The sequence below is a fragment of the Castor canadensis genome, chromosome 17 (genome assembly GCF_047511655.1).
Source record: "Castor canadensis chromosome 17, mCasCan1.hap1v2, whole genome shotgun sequence".
NCBI lineage: Eukaryota > Metazoa > Chordata > Mammalia > Rodentia > Castoridae > Castor > Castor canadensis.
Genome location: NC_133402.1, coordinates 12,421,539 through 12,440,175, shown reverse-complemented (window position 1 = coordinate 12,440,175; position 18,637 = coordinate 12,421,539). Strand labels below are relative to the sequence as shown.

At 42.6% G+C, this 18,637-nt stretch overlaps 2 protein-coding genes across 4 annotated transcripts; one reads left to right on the top strand and one right to left on the bottom strand.

Moving 5' to 3' along the window:
* Positions 1 to 552: 552 nt before the first annotated feature.
* Positions 553 to 16,250, top strand: Cep20 (centrosomal protein 20). Of its 3 annotated transcripts, XM_020181579.2 has the most exons (5): positions 553 to 648; positions 3,815 to 4,012; positions 5,447 to 5,531; positions 10,774 to 10,901; positions 14,583 to 16,250. In XM_020181579.2, exons 1-5 carry the CDS (start codon positions 621 to 623, stop codon positions 14,657 to 14,659), a joined length of 516 nt encoding a protein of 171 aa, XP_020037168.1. In that variant the 5' UTR covers positions 553 to 620; the 3' UTR covers positions 14,660 to 16,250. The 3 variants fall into 3 exon arrangements, 2 of the variants coding, with proteins under 2 accessions (XP_020037168.1, XP_073916402.1); XR_012443281.1 differs by lacking the exon at positions 5,447 to 5,531; XM_074060301.1 differs by lacking the exons at positions 10,774 to 10,901; positions 14,583 to 16,250 and having other exon boundaries at positions 5,447 to 5,535.
* LOC109697744 (large ribosomal subunit protein eL36-like) lies at positions 6,837 to 7,311 on the bottom strand. Its single transcript, XM_074060302.1, has one exon. The coding sequence runs from the start codon at positions 7,152 to 7,154 to the stop codon at positions 6,837 to 6,839; it is 318 nt and encodes a 105-aa protein (XP_073916403.1). The 5' UTR covers positions 7,155 to 7,311.
* Positions 16,251 to 18,637: the final 2,387 nt, after the last annotated feature.

The window sequence follows — 18,637 nt, the reverse complement described above, 5'->3', positions numbered from 1 at the left end:
TTCCCATGTCTTTTTGTTCACTTCCTTGGGATGCTACAGCCTGTTTCTTCATCAATTATTCCCCCCAAGGAGCTCTTGGATTCCGTTTGCGCACTGCTCAGTTTTCAAGGCTTTGAAAATAAACTGGTCTGCATTTAGTTATCACCTCCATCATTTGCTGGTCACCTTGGTGAAGTCTTTGGCTATTGAAGACTCAGTTTCCACCTCTGTACAATGGGCATCATCACTGGGACCGCACTGACCTTAGGTGTAAAGATTTGGCACAGCGTCAGGCGCACAGTGAGTGCTTAATACAGTCAGGTTAGTTCTTGAAGCCGCAGAGATGAGCACGGGGCAGAAGCAAAGTGTAAGGCTGCGAGCAGCACCCACAGGTGAAGGCGGGGAATAATCTACTTCCTGGCTCCTCCTCCCTCAGCAAGGCCCACCTAGCGCACTCTCTGATTGGTGAGAATCTCACGCCTACATTCGCCATTCACCCAATCGCGCACGGCATAAACTGAGAGGGGGCGGGGCTGCGTGCGGCCGCGACCCGTGCGCCTATTGGCTACAGACCACGCGGCGAAGTGGGGCGGAGCCGCGCGTGCGCACGGCTGAGGCGCGCCCTTGGCGGCCGTTGAAAAATGGCGACTGTCGCCGAGCTGAAGGCTGGTGAGCGGGAGCAGGGGAGGTTTTTCGGTGGGATGCGTCGCCTGTTAGAAGGCTGGGACGGAAGGAGAGCGCGGGGAACACAGGGTCGGCGTTCGCGGGGGTCGTTCTGCTGGTGTCCGGCGGTGCCGGGCAGGGGCTCTGGGAGGGAGGAGGCTGTCTAGCGCCACTTTAAAAACCGGCCTCGAGCTGGAGGAAGAGCCCGGAGGCTGCGGGTACCTGGGCTCCGGACCCCGCCAGGGCGGAGGGGCGAGGATTCGGCAGCTTGTGAGTCCAGGGCTGACGGTGACAACGCCATGGCCATGGAACCACCTCGGACGGTTTGCGTTTTATGGCAGCCTGCGAAATGGGTCCTGCCTGTCCGTCGGGAGAAAATAGAGGCACAGAGCGTCCCATTCTCCTGTCTGTTATGGAGAAATTGTATCCAGAGTAGTTAGGGATAGGGCTCAGTGGTGGAGCAATTGCCTCGCGTGTGTTAGGGTCCGAGTTTCCTCCCGAACAGCCGACAGCGGTCATTAGTAAGGTCACCTACCGTGCAGCAGTCCCAGCGCCTCGCAGCCCGCGTGCCATCCACGATTCCGTGTGTCAGCCGTCAGCCCTCTGCCCATTTCATAGATTGGGAAGTTGCGGTGCTAAGAGGCGAAGGAGCCGCCCGCAGTAATTTAGCCAGGAAGAGACACAGGGTGGGGAGGCCGGATCTGAGCCAGCAGAGCGCCAGCTGTGCACTTCCAGTTTTCAGAGAACTCAGGGTGTCAGCCGGAAAAAGTTAAGAGATTTGGAGAGGAGGCAGTTGGATGTCTTCGAGAATATGATGAAGTAGCCATCGACCAAAATGTGTATTTGGGACAGCACGCTGGTGAACAGTCATAAGAAAGGCATGCCTCTGAACAGAATTCATGCCTCGGCAGTTGACACCTGTAATCCTAGCTACTCAGGAGGCAGAGATTAGGAGGATCGCGGTTGGAAGCCAGCCCCCCCCACCCCCCACAAGACCCAATCTCAAAAAAATACCCACCACAAAAAGCTGGTGGAGTGGCTCAAGTGGTAAGGCGCCTGCCTGGCAAGCGTGAGACCCCGGGTTCAAACCCCATACTGCCAAAAAAGAAAAGACTTCACCTGGATCTGTGTAACCTCTTCTCAGGGAATTGCACGTCACACAATGCCGCATACAGATTTCACAGGACTTAAAGATACTCTATGGGAGATGAGTTGGTTTTAAGAACTCTTTTTCTGAAGAAGGTTTTCTAAGCATAACAGTTAGAATGACCTCCATTCTCAGAAGGGGCGTGACACTGGCTATTAGGAGTGTCCTGCATAGATTTAGGGGGCCCTTTATGTAATTATTTTCTGCATCCCCAAGCTTTCAGTATGCTTTCGTGTCCAAACCCAGTGAAAACTTACTTTCTACCCAGTGATTTTACACTGTATGGGCTTTTTGCCTTTTTTGAGCATTCCCGTTTTTCTTTGTCACCTGGCTCTTTCTCTGAGGTAGAACTCATTGTCTTGGTGAAGGCAGCTGAAGCGTGGGTTAGTTATCTAACCAAGGTAGTGAAGGTCATGCTAGGTTTCCTGATTCCAGCTTCCTTAGTTCTCATTTTCTGTGAGTTTGAGGATGTACTGTGTGTACTGCAGGGTAATTGGGCAGAATCCCTGCCAGTGCGTGTGAGCGGACCTCTCCATCTAACTTCCAAAGATGGAACTAGAGAACCGGGGTTCAGTTATGATCCTAGCATGATAAGGCTTTATTTTCCTTTTACGGTCCTGTTACAAAGACTGGTTGGTAACTATACTTACTATACCTGCAAAAAGGTTGAAGCAATGCTTTAAAAATGAAGGGAAAGAAGGGGAGAAGTCTAAAGACTATAGCTATTTACTCATATGACGAAGGATTTTTGTTGTTACTTATCAAAGCTTATAAAATTTGATGTCCATACCTATACAGATAAGCTCCCTTTAGGAATTTTCATCATTTTGGTGTACAAATTTAGTGCCTTTGGCAGGCAAAGTGCAGTATTAAATAACACTTACCTCACCAACAGTGCACAGCACTCTATAAGAATGCTCCTAGGTAACAGTTACTGAGCTCTTGCTGTATTCCAGGCGCTGTGGATGAGATCTGGTGACCTCTCTGCAATTGTCATTTAGCCACTTAGGACTATTTGAAAAAGAAAGGTTCCAGACCACTGCAAGGAGTGGTACCAGTTCAGCCCACGCTTCTCCTCATCTCTACCAAGTACTTGTAGCTAAATTCCTTCATCACAACTTCTGATGTTTGTCACAGTGTTCAAGATGTAATTTAAGGTTACATTCAGCGTATCATTCTAACTCCTTAAGGTAGCAGTGATTTGTCCCAAGTTAAATTTTTAACTAGGCATGAAATTTCAAAATCCTACTGTTACAAGGAAGGAGTTAACTCCTAGGTGTCTTTCACAAAACAAAAGCCCAGTAATGTATTCCTTCAGAATGGGCCATTCCCTAAGGATTATAGATATCAAGGGTTTTATGCAAAAAAGCGACATATTCCTTTCTTTTATGGAGTATAATTGTTCATTTTAATCATTTTTGGACCAGAGGTTGTTGGTGATGCCCAGAACCTGTCTGCTGTGATAACCACTCATGATGATGTATAAGAGACTGGGGGCAAGCTAGGTCCTACCCAGTGAGCTAACTAACTCTTTCCCCTTTTTGACTCATTAAAGAATATACGTCAGACTACAACCCTGACAGTGAAGACTATATGGTTCTCTTGAATTTGCTCAAATACATTGACGGTAAATCATGTAAATTGGGAACTTTATTTTTTATTACCAGTGTGACTTGTGATAACATCATTGTCCATTTTGTTCCAGTGTTTATGAAAATCTTTCTTTTTTTCTGCAAGACTGGGGGTCAGTCCCAGGGCCTTGCTCATGCTAGGCAGGCGCTGTTCTACTGAGCTACACCCCTTCCCTGTCGTCGTGTTTAGATCCACAGTTACATTTGTACCATTTATCTTTTAAAACATTTTTCTTCAGAGCATGATGGAGAATGACAAAATTTCTTCTATAACTGAAGCATTGCTATTTTATATTTAGGAGGGGTGGGAGGTGGCACAAACCATGTGTAAACATGTAAGTAAATGTAAAAACGATGTAAGGAGAAAGAAAAAAAAGCATTTTATATTTAACAGTTTTAAAGGACACCTTGGAAAAAAAAGGGGTTTTAGGGCATTTAAAAGCAAGAATCCGAGCTGAAGTCTTCAATGCCCTGGACGATGACTGTGAGCCCCGACCATCACTGTCTCATGAAAACCTTCTAATTAATGAGTTAATTCGGGAGTATTTGGAATTCAACAAATACAAGTACACAGCATCTGTCCTCATAGCAGGTGAGTGGCAACTGTTCAGCACCCAAAACAAAATCTGCTTTGCTTTTCTCTAGTTCTCAGAGTGGGAATCTAATTTCGTTAGATTCAGTGTGGGGACATAAAAATCGCATGGGCTTTTATAGCTTGAACAAGTTTTTACTATATGAGAAATAATAAAACTTTCAAATGTAGATTCTTGATTTAATATTAAGTATACATCTTAATGTCATAAAGATTGAGGATTTTTAGTGGTTTAAGGATCTTTAGTGTCAGCATTTCTATTTTCCTCAGTTTTCTGTACATGGCTATATAACACCAGTAACATGCAGAAAAGAAGAAACCTTTGGCAGTATCATCAGCTAGGTGTCTTGAACTTGGTCTTCCCTAGAAGGAAATATAGTGAAAATAGTCAAGTTTTATAATAAATGTTTTGGCTTTTTTAAAAAAGTGAGGTACAATTTATATACAACAAAATTTACCTTTTTTAGTACACAGTTGTATGGATTTTATCAAACACATTCAATTACATGACTACCACCACAGTCACAAGATCTAGGATATTCTATCACCTCAAAAGATTTTCTCATGTCCCTTTGTGATCGACTTCCTCACCCACCCCTCACTCCTGGCAGCCGCTGACCTGTTCTTCTGAACTCATAGTTTGCCTTTTCCAGAATGTCATCTAAACGGAATGGTACAGGGAATACCTTTTTGAGTTCGCCTCCCTGTGCTTGCTCAGCATAGTGCACTGTGATCCAGCCCTATTGTTTTCTACCCCTGCGAATAGCATTATGCACAGGAAAATGGGATGTCTGTGCCAGTTTATTTCTTATCTTTTAGTTGATAGGTGTTTTGGTGGTTTGTAGTTTTTAACAATTATGATTCAAGCCCCAGTAAGCATTAATGTACAAGTTTTGTGTGAAGGTAAACTTGTACTTCTCATTGGTAAATAGGTAAGAGTAGGATTACTGGCTTGTTGGGTCAGTATATGCTTACCTTTATGAGAAAACCACCCAGTTTCTTCCCAAAGTGGCTGAACCATTTGCTCTCTCACCGCTGAAGTATGACCTTCCAATAGCTTTGCATCTGGAAGCAGGATTACTGTCACCAAACATGTTTTTTTTCAAAAATGAATTATTAGTATTGTTATGTGTTGAGTTTACAGGCTTCTCAGAAAACAGATTGAAGTTCAGTATTGTAGTTTAGATGCAGAAAATATTTTTCAGCCAAAAATTGGGGGAATTAAAAAGTGAATTCAGCTGCATTAAGTTATGCAGTAAACAAAATGGATCTATTTTGAAGTCATAAAATAGTTGGCCCTGTGTTGGCATGTGCTGTCATCATTTGTTCAAATTCTGAAAAGTGTGTGTACCTGGGAAGTGTGATTATTATCAAGATCATATTTGCTTTGTAGATTAGAAGACTCAGCATTTCCATGACTTTTTTCTCCCCCAGAATCTGGTCAACCTGTGGTTCCATTGGACAGGCAATTTCTCATACGTGAACTGAATGCTTTTGAAGAATCAAAGGATAACAGGATGTAAGAAGTTTCTTGAAAAACAGTTCTCAGATGTTGTGTATTGGAGTCATAATTGCATGGGGGCAGTTTTATTTCATTTTAAATCTAGCACATACTTTTTCAGTTCTGATGTGTTCAAACATTGCACCCAGTCCATGAGGTGTAGCAGTGAACAAGTCAAGTGAGGGTTCTGCTCCTGAAGCTGAAATTTCTGTGGCTTCAGAGGAATAAGCACCTCTCCTTCCTTCTTTCCTTCCTTCCCTTCTTTCCTCCCTGTCTGTGCTGGGGATGGCACCCAAGGCCTCTGGCATGTAAGCAGGTGCTCCACAGTGAGCTGTACTTCAGTCCTCTGCTTCTTTCTAAGGTAACGCCTTTTGGCTTCTAGATCCTTTTTTCTCCTTTTCCTCCTCCTCCTCCTCTCAGTTGCTTTCTTCTTCTTCTTCATACTTAACTCCTTTTCCCCACTTCATTCTCACTTCAGTTTAGGAATGAACTCAGATCCCTCTTCTCTAAATTACTGCTCGATAACCTTTTTACTACCAAGTGTACTGAGTCTGCTTTGCCCTCCCTGCAACCTAAATTCTCCCCCACCATTTACACTGAAACCATGCTTGGAAAAGGAGGGCGACCGTGTTCAGTTCCTACGTGTTTCTTAAACTTTTTCCAGAGTCTCTAAATTGGGAAGAAGAGAAAAAGTACCTAGAAGGCCTGCATACATAACTTAAAGCATTCTCCCTCGAAAGAAATTTCTTTAAAGACTTGTTTTCTTTTTCTGAAAGTTCACTGGTTTTTTTTTTTCCATTCTCCTTCATGGTATAATGGTGTTTGCTTTAGCATCAAATGTTTTAAATGACATGCCAGTTAGACTTAACTCTCTCTGTGCATAATTAATGCTCCAGGATAAAGTGCTACCTTGTCTTGAACTTTGTGCCACCTTGTTAGAGCCAAGAGTGGGTGTCTGTGTTATTTCCAGTTTCAGAAGCTCAGTTCTACTTGAGTTTCTGCAGCATTTTGTAAAACTGACTTCCTTTCCTTAAAATGCTTTTTGTCATTTGTTTCTTATTACTCTTTACTGTCCTAGTTTTCCTGCCTCACTAATGGAACTCTGAGTTTCTTCATTGACTCTTTCAGCATTCCTGTAAGTCCTGGGCATACCCAGGTTCTGTCTCCCACTTTCCTTTCTTCTTGTCCCCTACCTCCTTTTCTAAGTACTCCTGAGTCTTTAACCTTGCCAGCATACTGGTGACAGCTCTATTTTTTTTTTAATTATTATTTTTTTTTTATGTGAATGGAGACATTTATTTTGGGGACATCAGGGGTGAGGGCTCAGTCTTTCTTGGCCTCTGCCTTCCTCATGGCTGCCAGCATGTTGCTGAGCTCCTCCTGCTTCCTCTTGGCGGGGATGTGTGTCCCCACCCTTTTCTTGATGAACTTGAGGGCCCGCTTGTCCTTGGAGACCTTGAGCAGCTCCACGGTGCACCGCTTGTAGGGTGCAAAGCCACACGCCTCCCAGATCATGTCCCGTACGAACTTGGTGTGCTTGGTGAGGTGCCCGCGGCACCGGCTGTGCCTCAGCTTGCTCACGTTCTTAGTCACTTTGTGGCCCTTGTTGAGGCCCACGGCCATGGGGTAGCGCAGAGCCATGGCTGCCAGTCTTCAATGGCTTCTGGGGTGGAAGGGCCCTGGTGACAGCTTTAAATCTGATCAGTCTTCTGAGTCATGGGCCCACATTTCTGCTGGCTTCTCAAATGCACCTGTCCAAAAACCAAATGTGTTACTCTCATCTCCTCAAACCCTCCTCTAGGTTCTTCATATAGCTGCTCAGGTCTTGCATTTTTGACTTATCTCCTTCCCCTACCAAGCCCTCCACAAGTCCCATTGCTTTTGCCTCTGTAGTATCTGTCCCTGCTCACTGCCAGTGCCATACTGTGCAGGCGCCTTCTGACTAGTTTATCTCCAGTCATTTTCTTTTCAAACTTGTTTTATCCTGCCCTTTCTGAAGGGAGTTACTGCATGGTTTGAAAGTATTTAATAACTTTCCATTCTGTACATGACCAAGTCCCAGTTCCTTAGCCTTGTGTTTTGGGTGCTGACATTTGTTCCCCTGTCTCTAATTGGACTTGTTCGTACCTGACTGTTGTGCCCTGGACACCTTGCAACTTCATGCTTTTTTGCCTTTGCACAAACTCTTCCCCAGCCTAAAAGCCCTGAATCACTGCCTTTTCCCTCCAACTGCTGTGGCAGCATCTTTTGTCTTCTTGGTCATGTTCAGATTGAAGGTTTTTTTTTTTTTTTTTTGGACTGGGGGTTTGAACTCAGCTTTGTACTTGCAAAGCAGGTGCTTCACCACTTTAACCATGCCTCCAGTCCATTTTGTTCGGGTTATTTTTGAGATGGCGACTTGAAAACTATTTGCCCTGGCTGGCCTCATACCTTGATTCTTCTGATCTTAGCCTCCCAAGTAGCTAGGATTACAGGCATGAGCCACCAATGCCTGGCAAATATAAAGTTTATGCAAAAGCACGGAAGACTTTGGCATTTTTCTTTTCCTCTTCCCCCATGTTTCTGTGTTTTTTTAAGATTTGATATATACTTTCTTACACGTGTTTCATTCTTTTTTTTTTTTGGCAGCACTGGGGTTTGAACTCAGGACCTCATGCTTGCTAGGCAGGCACTCTACCACTTGAGCCACTCCACCAGCCCTCATTCTTATAGTTAACTGTTTGCTTATTCTGTACTAGACAAGAATCTTTAAGAAATTATGCAAAAGTCAGGTGTGATGATGCATGCTTATAATCCCATCAGTTAGGAGATTGAGACTGGAGGATCTCAAGTTTCAGACCAGTCTAGGCTACTTTGTGAAACCCTGCCTCAAAACAACAATAGGAGCCAGGTGCTGGTGGCTCACACCTGTAATCCTGGCTACTCAGGAGACTGAGATCGGGGGAACCAGGTTCGAAAGCCAGCTCTGGGCAAATAGTTCAGAAGACCTTATCTCAAAAAAACCCATCACAAAAAAAGGGCTGGCGGAGTGGCTCAAGTGGTAGAGTGCCTGTCTAGCAAGTGTGAGGCCCTGAGTTCAAATTCCAGTGCTGCCCAAAAAAACAGAAACAAAAATCTCTTAAAAATTTTAAATCTTTTTTTTTTTTTTTCATTTTTCTTTTATTATTCATATGTGCATACAAGGCTTGGTTCATTTCTCCCCCCTGCCCCCACCCCCTCCCTTACCACCCACTCCGCCCCCTTCCTCTCCCCACCCTTAATAAAAAATTTTAAATCTTAAGCAAATTTTATCATACATCAAAAATAAAATTTAAACATTTAGCAGTCTTGAACAAGTTGACTCAGTGGGACAAAGTGGCTCAAAGGGTACAAAAAGATGAAGTCTTTCCCAGGACAATGCTTTCCTAAGAACTGAGACATCTTGTTAGAGAATCTTACTTCCCTGCTACCCTTCTGGTGTGGAAAAGCTACTTGCTCTACAGTTACTTATTGCTCCCTAACACAAAGTACCCCAGAATTTGGTGGCTTCAAACAAATATGTATTATGTGAACTATTGGGAAATAGATTTAGCTGGATGAGTCTAGCTCAGGGTTTGTGAGGTTGTAGGTTGCAGTCATCTGAAGGATTGACTAGGGCTGGAGAGTCTTCTTCCCAGTGGCTCTCTCCACATTGTGGGTGAGAGGCCTCAGCTGCTTGCCACATGTGTGTCTCCATGGGGCTGCGTGAGTGACGTCAGGCATCTGCCTTTTCCCAGAGGCAGTGATCCAAAATACCCCTCTATTAAGCCTTAGTCTCTTTCTTAGAAGTGAGTGCAGTGACTGGGGGTGTGGCTCAAATGATAAGAGCACCTGCTTTGCAAGCATAAAGCCCTGAGATCAAACCCCAATTCCACCAAAAAAAAAAAAAAAAAAAAAAGTGAGTGTAGCTCACTCATTAAGGCAAGACAGTTAGCTTCCATTTTTGAATGAAGTGTCATACAACGAACCGTCGATATCGGTGTAGGTAGATATCTCAGAAGATGAATCCATTTAATTGTGTGTTCTATGATGAAATTGGAAACAAAGGAAAGCCCTGTGACGCCAGCAAGGCAAGGCTGCCTTCATTTGTGCCAAGTAAAATTTGTCAGAAGTAGACTTGGGAACTGCAGCGTAGGCATAAGCTTTCTTCCTGTTCTGAGGGACTCTAACATATCTTCTCTGAGCTATGGCTTTCCCAGTCATAAACTGAGGGTGATTATGACGTCACCAAGTGAGGATAAAATCAAAAGCAAATTTAAGAACAAAGTAGCTCTTAAAATATTAGCTGTTACCCAACTCTTGTGTAGCCAAAACTGTATACCATTTAGCATGTGCAAGGCACAGTAGTAAACACTTGACATTTATGAACTCCTGTGCTGCATAACCACTTGGTGACATGGGAACTGTGCTTATCCCCATTTATAGAGGAGGAAATGTTTATGAAGCTGGAAGAGGTGGTTGAGAATATTGTCCCAGATCCCACAGACAGCAGATGCAGAGCCAGGATTGAGACTCATGCAGTCTGGCTCTCTGGATGTGAGACTTCCTCTGGGCCGTGGTTATTCAGCCGGTGTTTACTGAGCACCTACAGCAGTATATTAGACTGTGTTAGGCACTGGGCAGTGTCACGCTGGACTTGGAGTTTGCAAGCTGAATTGCTGTGAATTGACTGAAATCTGATTTCAGTTCAGATGAATTTTAACTTGTTAATGTACTTTCTCTGGGTTTTAAAATTGTTATTCCAGGGACTGGTGGAGTGGCTCAAGTGGTGGAGTGCCTCCCTTGCAAGCTTTAATTAAGCCCTGAGTTCAAACCCCACCAAAAGAAAAAAGAAAAGGAAAGAAAAAGCTTGGGTTAAAATTGTCATTTAAGTTCAGTGGTATTTTTAAGTTGAAGAGTATGAACAGTTTTTCATTTGAATAACAACCATGTGACTTTTTAGGTCTAGCAAATTAGGCCATTTAAGTGTTAAAGCTTATCTTTTTTTTCTTTTTGGTAGTACTGGGGATTGAACTTAAGTGTCACACCTCAGTCCTTTGGCTTTTAGTTTGTTTTTTCAATAGGGTCTCATGATTTTGCACAGGCTGACCTTGGACTGCAGTCTTCCTGCCTCTGCCTCCTGAGTAGCTGGGATTACAGACTTGTGCTACTATTCCTGGCAGAGTTTATGTTTTATAGTAAATGTTTTAACCTTTTCTTGTTTATGCAAAGCTAATGATTTTTTGTTTTCTTCCTGCTGCAGACCTCTTCTGTATGGAATTTTAGCTCATTTCTTGCATGGTACTAAGAACAGCTTCCAAAGTGCATTTCTGAGCCAGTCTTCACTCCAGCTTCCAAATCCTCGTCTCGGTGATGGGAGAAAGCCGATGGGTATGAGTTTTCTGAGATTCCTCCTTTAACTTCAGCAAGAGGTTTTCTCCCTGTACATTTTTGTCTCTGGAGGAGTTTTTCCTGAGCTTTTGAGTCACAGTTTAATTCTGCTTCATCTTGTATAATTAGTCTGTGTACTTAATCTTCCCAAATCAATGTTTTCTGGGAAGCAAATCCTGAAGAGGCTAGGGGATGACTGGAAAACCTCCTTAGATATTCCTCTACTGAAGTATTGAAAAACCTAATTTTCACATAAATTTAGAATCTTTGGAAAGGCTTAGATTCTTAGCATGCTGAACAAATAGTTTTTACCAGGTGATCTTTTCTTCCCCCCCCCCGCCTTTCAGACTGAAAAATAAAAGGCCAGATTGCTGGCTGCAGTTAGAGTCATGGCTGTATGTGTCCTTTGCGTTTTCAGAACACTTTCCATAGTAGATAGTAGTTATTTACAAATAATAAGTTCTTAGGAGAATAGCTCTTTTTTTTTTTTTTTTTTTTAAGAATGCCTTGCCATTGTTTCAATCCATCAGGAGTAGGAGCTCAGTGTGACGTTTGATTGGGTGGGTGAGAGCTCTGTCTTCACCTGTAGTATAGGCTTCTCTTTCTCAGAAGGACAGTTACAGTGGGGCTCAGGCAGCTGGTTAGCAGGACAAATATAACTCTTGAATGCTGAAATGAACCTTTAGGAAGCACCTCAAGTGTGAATTGCCTTTTCCTGACTGCTGTGGCTGAGGCTGGCTGTGTCGGACACTAGCTGTCTCTTAAGGTCTGAATGTGGAATATTTGTGAACCAGGAGAGCCTCATTTGGAGGTTACTTCTGACTTCACTAGGATGTCTCCTGCTGTGTATCAGAATTCTGAGTTGGATTGAACACTGGAAAGGAAATCATGCCTACTTACTTTATTGTAAGGAAACCAAGACTAAACGGTTAGTGCCTCACCACAGGCCTGGAGCAGGTGGTGATCTGCGATTGCCACCCCTGCTTGCCACTCCTGTGCACCCCTTCATCGAAACTATGGAGAGATTTTCCAAGTTGTCTTTTCAGGAATTGGTAAGGAGCTGACCTGAGCGCTTAGTGCTGTTGGGCAAATACTTACAAGACAAAGTAAAATGTTGATTGTGCAAGTTTGTGAATAAATCTCCAAAAACTTCAAGTAATACAAAGTTCCCTTTAACCTCTTCCCTCCTTGCCTCTCCCCAACTTCCCATTCATTCTCCTCCCTGCCATGAAAGGTAGGTGCCCCACTACCATTTTGGTTAGTATCTCTCAGGACTAATTTCTATGTGTTTAAATATTTACGCAGTGATACCGTGTGCGTTTGCTTTTTAACTTTCAATATGTGTAGACCTCTTTGGTAGTGTTTCATGGTACTGCTACAGTCCTTCTTTACTATGTACTGTTTTTAATGTTTTGGTTTTACAATGTTGCATTGTAACACCCTTTGTCCACACATACGTCTTACTCCTGTGTGGACACCTAAAGTAGAATTGCTTGTTCAAAGTATGTGCATATTAAAATATAATTGATATTGTTTAAGCCCCTTCCAGAAAGACTTTACCAGCTTACACAGTAAACAAGACTATGTGACAGTATCCAGTTGCCACTGGTGGTTGGTGACAGATACATTAACACTTATTCACACAGCAACCCCCAAAATTGATTTTAGTCTCAGGAGGAGAAATAGACTCCTGAAAAATAACTTTTCAGGTTTTAATCTCCTTAATACTCGTGCTAATGACTAGTGAGAAAGAAGTAACAAGAATATTTCTTAACAAAGTTTTGTTCTGAGATGAAAGTCACAGATAAGCTCCAGGTAGCCTTACTCTCAGGGAGGGAGGAAGGAAGGTTGGGGGAGAGAGAAAGAGAGACCCCTTTCAGCATGGAGATGTCTGAGTGGGCTTCATGTCAGTAAAGTAGCCTTGGTGCCTATTCTATGGAAAGCTCCAGAGAAAGCTCAGAATGAGGAGAACCGAGAGCCAGAGGCACAAGAACAGTGATTTGGCAAATCATTTTCTTGGTCATCTGAGATCTGCTTGGCACAGCCGTGACCTCCATGAGCAATGGCTTGAGAAGAACATCAGCCAAATATCACAGCATGTTTCAGTGACACAGTGACTTGCTCTGCTGTCTGAAGCTGTGTAACTTTGGTCTGACAGCCCTGAGAAGGTCGTGAAGATTAAAACAATTACTCTTCAGCTCACAGCACTCCAGTGCTACTCAGCTCATCTGACTGCAATATGACACCAAGGGAATTTTCCTTCCTTTGAAAAGAGTCCAAAGCAAGCCAAGACTATAGCACTTCTATCACCAAGTTTTCAATGTGCTAGGAAAGGGGATTGGATGTGCACACCCCTTCACAGTGACAGCCAGCTCAGTAGGCCTGCTGCATTAGCACTTGCAGTCTAAGAGGCAAAGTAGTTTTCTCTCTAAATAAAAGTTGAGATCTTTATAATAGAGAAGACCTTTATCAGCTCAACTTTATTGCGCATTTAGCAAGTGCAAAAAAATAAAACTTCCTTTTAAAATAATACTTTTCTAGAAGCCCTAAAATTGTCATGTTCTAAGGAAAGTCTTCATTTTGTTCTGTGCAGCAAATGTGTGTGAACTTGAAGGAGAGAGAGCTTCATGCAATCTAGACCTAGAAAGTGGACTGAGTCTCAAGGCTAATCAACTGAGGGCTTACAGCACTATTAGGAACACCACATGTTCTGAAGCATTAGAAAATTTGTTAGGTGCTTTCAGTGCTAAAATTGCATTATTCCAATATCTTGTCTAAATTTGTGTTTTTCTCTTGTTACCAAAATTTTCATGAGAGGTTTTTTTTTTTTGGTCAGTTGGAGAAGTGTTTGGGGTTGTATTCTTAGAAACCTAGAGGGGTACTTTTTTTTTTTTTTTCTGCTGTTGTTTTTTGAGACAGGGTATTACTATGTAGCCTGTCCAGTGCTGGGATTACAGCGTTCACCACCACACCTGGCTCAGGAACCTAGTTTTTGCATTGCATTTTTGTTGCCTTTGTATAGTAAGTCTCTTGGGGTTCTTTTAATCTAGAATACTTCTGTTCCAAAGGAAATTGATCAACGAGACTGTTTTTACTATTGCCAAAGTACCATGAGTGGCCGAGGACTCTGGCTCCTCCAGCCTCTCAAGGAGCTTTGCTGTCTTTGGTTTTATTTCATTTTGTTTTGTGTATTTTGCAGTACTAGGGATTGAACTCAGGGCCTGACAGTTGCTAGGTGGGCTCTGTGCCACTTGAGCCACACCCCTAGCCCACATAGAGCTTTATTGTCTTGTTTTGGACTTTTAAGAACATTCTCCACAACTTCAGGATAGTTTCACAATTTTGGTAGGATCCAAATTGTGCCTGTTTTTTTGTTGTTGTTGTTTTTGCCACAAGAGGGTGCTGCTGGGAGGGTTTCTAGCTGAAGGTTTTTTTTTTTTTAAAGGAGCTTTGGCCTCCCTTAGCGTCTGATTGAATAACCTGTCCTTTCTTGTGGCATCCCTTCCTTACATACAAGAGAGAGTCTGGTAACTCATCACTCTGTTCACTTACCAAAAAAACCTAAACCTAAACTATCTGTGGAACTCATAAAATATTAAATATGCAGCATCCTAAAATATGTGTAGTTCTATCTACCCATCTGCCGATTTTTAACGTTGGTTTCTGTTTCTTTCATTCCAGATGACCACCTGAGAAGGGAGAGAGGGATGGGCACTGCTACTGATACTCTTCACACTTCTCCAGCAGTGAAGAGATGACACTTGTACCCAGAGATCTTTTATCTCAAACTCGATTGTGCTACATAACTATTTATTACTCCAACATTACCAACATGCACCACTACTATTTGTATTTTGGGGGAACTTGAGTTTCTGCAAAAACACTTAGTCCCTCAGGTTTTACTGCATTTGTGAATAAAAGCTAACTCTGTCATCTGGCTTACTGGATATGCCTGGATAAAAAATGTATTGTTTTTAAGTAGTATTTTAAAGGTCCTTAAGTTTGTGAAAACTGAGAGTGCCTTTTTAATACTTTGTTCTAAAACCATACAGGTCTTTAGCCATTTCTCTGCTTGTTAATGTTAAATTTAACTAATTTAACATTAGTTAATGTTAAATTTAATTTAACATTAATTAAATTTCCTTCAATTAGAATGATGTGGACTTGAAGAAAATTAATTCATGTTTTGAAAAAAACATAACCAGAAAATTCCTGTAAAGTTTGATTTTTTTTTTTTTTAAAAAGTAGCTGTTTCTCAGATAACCATTCATAATTCGGCTTAAACGTGTGAATTAATACCTAAAGTTGAGCTTTTAAACTAGGTAACAATGTTCTTTTTATCTTCTTAGACCATTTTGGCTTCTACTGGAGGATTTAATTAAAAGGTAGAAGGGGGAAGTAATTCTTTTAATTTTGCTGTAACTACAACAAAGACTTCATTATGGAAGAATGTGAATAAGCATGAAGAGACTGGTGCTGGAAGAAATAACAGAAAGTGACTTTAATAGATGGCATTGTTCAAGCCACACGAGGCCCAGTTGTGCAATTGCTGATAGCTATGAGAGGTCAAGCCCAGTTTACCTGGGCTTTCAATAGTTTTATTTGTGGGACAGAAAAGTGGTAAGAGCTCATAGTGCTAGCTCTACTGCTACTTTGATGTTTATTAAGGAAGCTTTTATAGGGTAATCAACAGGCTCATTTCACTGAAAACTACTGTTATAGTATATGGCTCCTGACTGGCTTTTAAGCCTATGTTGTCTTCAGAATGAAGCTGCCCCAGGTGGTCCCACCAGGAGAGGGAGGGCGGTAGTCAGCCATCTTGGCACTCCCTTCAGTGTGCTACCGTGCTGATTTTGAAAGTTACTGGCTTTTCTCATTTTGTATTTGGTGATGCTAGTCAGGGTTCACCTCTTACAGATCAAACATTTTAATCTAAATGCAGAAAATTACGAAGCCTTACATTACCAGTCAGAAGACTTTGAGAAGCCCTGTTGGTGGGTTAAAATGACGAGTCGTAAAAGACCCGCTTCCATTTTCAGATCTGTGAGACAGTGGGTTCCATTGTGTTGTGGTGGGAATGTATCTGAACTCTCTAGGAGGACTCGGTTTACATTCGAGGGTGTTGGCAGTGGGCTTAAGCTTACCTCAGGAATTGCAGTCATGTAGGACTAGATTAAGAAAAAAATGCTGGTGGTTATAACTTTGGATACTGATATAAAGCCATCAAAATGGAAGCTAAACAGAATTGTCATGTGTGGTACATAGTGCTTTTACGTGCACTATTCTGTAACTCCCACCTGGGCAACTTTTATACTCTTAATGTGTCAATAAATAAATTAAGCAACTTAACCCTTTGTGCATAGGGCGTTCATGTCACTGATCTGTCATCAAGAGATGTGCATCAGAAGCCAAGCACCCGTGGCTCTTGTCTGTAATCCTAGCCACTTGAGAGGCTGAGACTGGGAGGATTATGGTTCAAGGCCAGCCCAAGCAAACAGTGCTTGAGACTCTAACTCCAAAATATCCAGAGCAAAGTGGACTGGAGGCGTTGCTCAAGTAGAAGAGCGCCTTTGCAAGTGGGAAGCCCTGAGTTCAAACACCAGTTACATACATGCACACACACAGGGGTGTGCACCAGAAAAGTATAACTGGAGGTGGCTCTGCCTCGGTCCGCTGCTCAGAGGCTTAGCTGTAGGAGAGTGTGGGTAAGCGTTGATGTGTGGACACTTGCCATCACTGTATCACCTTGGAGCCTTATTTCTCATGAGGTGGCCCAGGTGGTGTCAGCTGGGCAGCCTCACGACCTAGGCAGCCATGGATGGCGTGAAAAAGCACACCTTTTTGGAAAAGAAAAACCCGTTTTCAAAACACTTGAGATTTTTATGATATATCCCAAAACAAGGACTTTGGTGTTCTTAAAACATGAAAGTCTGCTCTAGAAATTTCTAAACTTGAGACTTACAAATAGAATCAATTAATTTATAATCCAGTAGTTTAAAAAGGTGCATGGGCTGAGAAATTCAGAACGTCCAAGGAGAGAAAAAGCACAAGCACGGGTGGCCTGCCAGCTGCTCTGAGATGGGAACATTTTCTTGGGGTTGGGAGAAGTTCCTGTCTAGAAAAGCCAGACAAGTTTTAGGAAAAAACTTGATTCACAAAAAATAGGATGGGAATGGGATCTGACGAGAGTTTTAGGGTAGGGAAATTTAAAATGGGTAAACTGAAAACCCCTTGCAGGCGCAGAGCTGGCTTCTAACGGTGATAGATCTAAGCGTAGTGTATATGCTTGCATAGGATAAACTGATAGCTTAATAATTACGTGCAAGAAGCTGTGTGTATGTGACTCACATGCCTGTCCGATTATGTAAACTCGATGTGTCCTTTTATCCAGCAGCCAAGGGTCCGTGAGGGCTTAGCAGTTGTGAGAATGAGCCTTTAAAGGCACGGGGACAATACTGCTCAGACACTTGGTATTTGATTTCTGCAACAACTGTTAGGCAAGGATTATATGGTCTTCATGAATTTTTTTTTCAATCAGTGAGTTATAACTACCTTCTTAAAAATAGATTTAATTTTTCAGAGCAGTTTTAGGTGCACTAAAACTGAATTGAGTGGAAAGTACAGAGCTCCCATCTACCCCTCTTCTCCCCCAGCCTCTCCCACTGTCGTCATCCTGCACCAGAGGCTGCCACGGTTACAGTGGGTGACCTGCACTGACACGTCATCCTCGCCTAAAGCCTGCAGGAATCACTCTTGGTAAACATTCTGTGATTTTGGACAAATGTATTCACCATCATTGATTTTACAGCACGGTTTCACTGCCCTAAAAAAAAAAATCTCTGCTTTGCCTATTTTTTTTTCTTTTTTTTTGCCTTTTGCAGAGTATCATATGGCTGGAGTCATTCATTTAGTAATCACTTTTTTTTGGTGGGACCTCAAACTTGAGATCCTCCTGCCTGCACCTCCCAAGTGCTGGGATTACAGGTGTGCACCTCCACGCCTGGCTCAGTAATGTGCCTTCACATCTTCATGGCCTTATAGCTCGTGTCTTTTTTAGCGCTGAATAACACTCCATTCACATTTTGCCCATTATAAATAAAGCTGCATTTGTTTGCAAGTTTTTGTGTGGAAATAAATTTTCAACTTCATTGTGTAAATCCCTAAGAAGTGTGGTTTGCTGGATCATCTGCAAAGAATACGTTCGGTTGTCTGTTAAAAAGAAAAAATCCGGAAGCTACAAGTACTGTTACTGAGAGTTTTGGGCCCTTCCTGAGAAAGGCTGAGAATCTTCAAGATGCAGACCAGAGTTGAAATTGACAATGAAGGAGCCAATGTCGCAGGTACTTCGTGATGCAGGCTTGCGCCTTGAGAGTGCAGCTGACCTGTCTTGTGGTTGGCAATGACACGCTTCACAAGGAGGCAGGTCTAAGTTGGAACCAACTTGGGCTGATCCACCCTCAAGTGATTCAATCCTGAAGCACATGCTGGGACCCAATCTTGGATATTACTAGGCCCTGGAGGGACAACTCTTTGGGGCTTTTTGAGGCCAGTAGCAAATAAAAAGCTGTTTTGATAAAAGACCAACAGAGAAATTCCCCTCTGCCATATTGTTTCATGAGTTCATGGAAACTCCCCTTAAACAGCCACGCAGAAAAAAATACCAAGGAAAATTACTTGACAGCACTCAGTCAAAATGGCATTTTGTAAAGTAGCTTTTTTCCTTCAATCTTAAAATA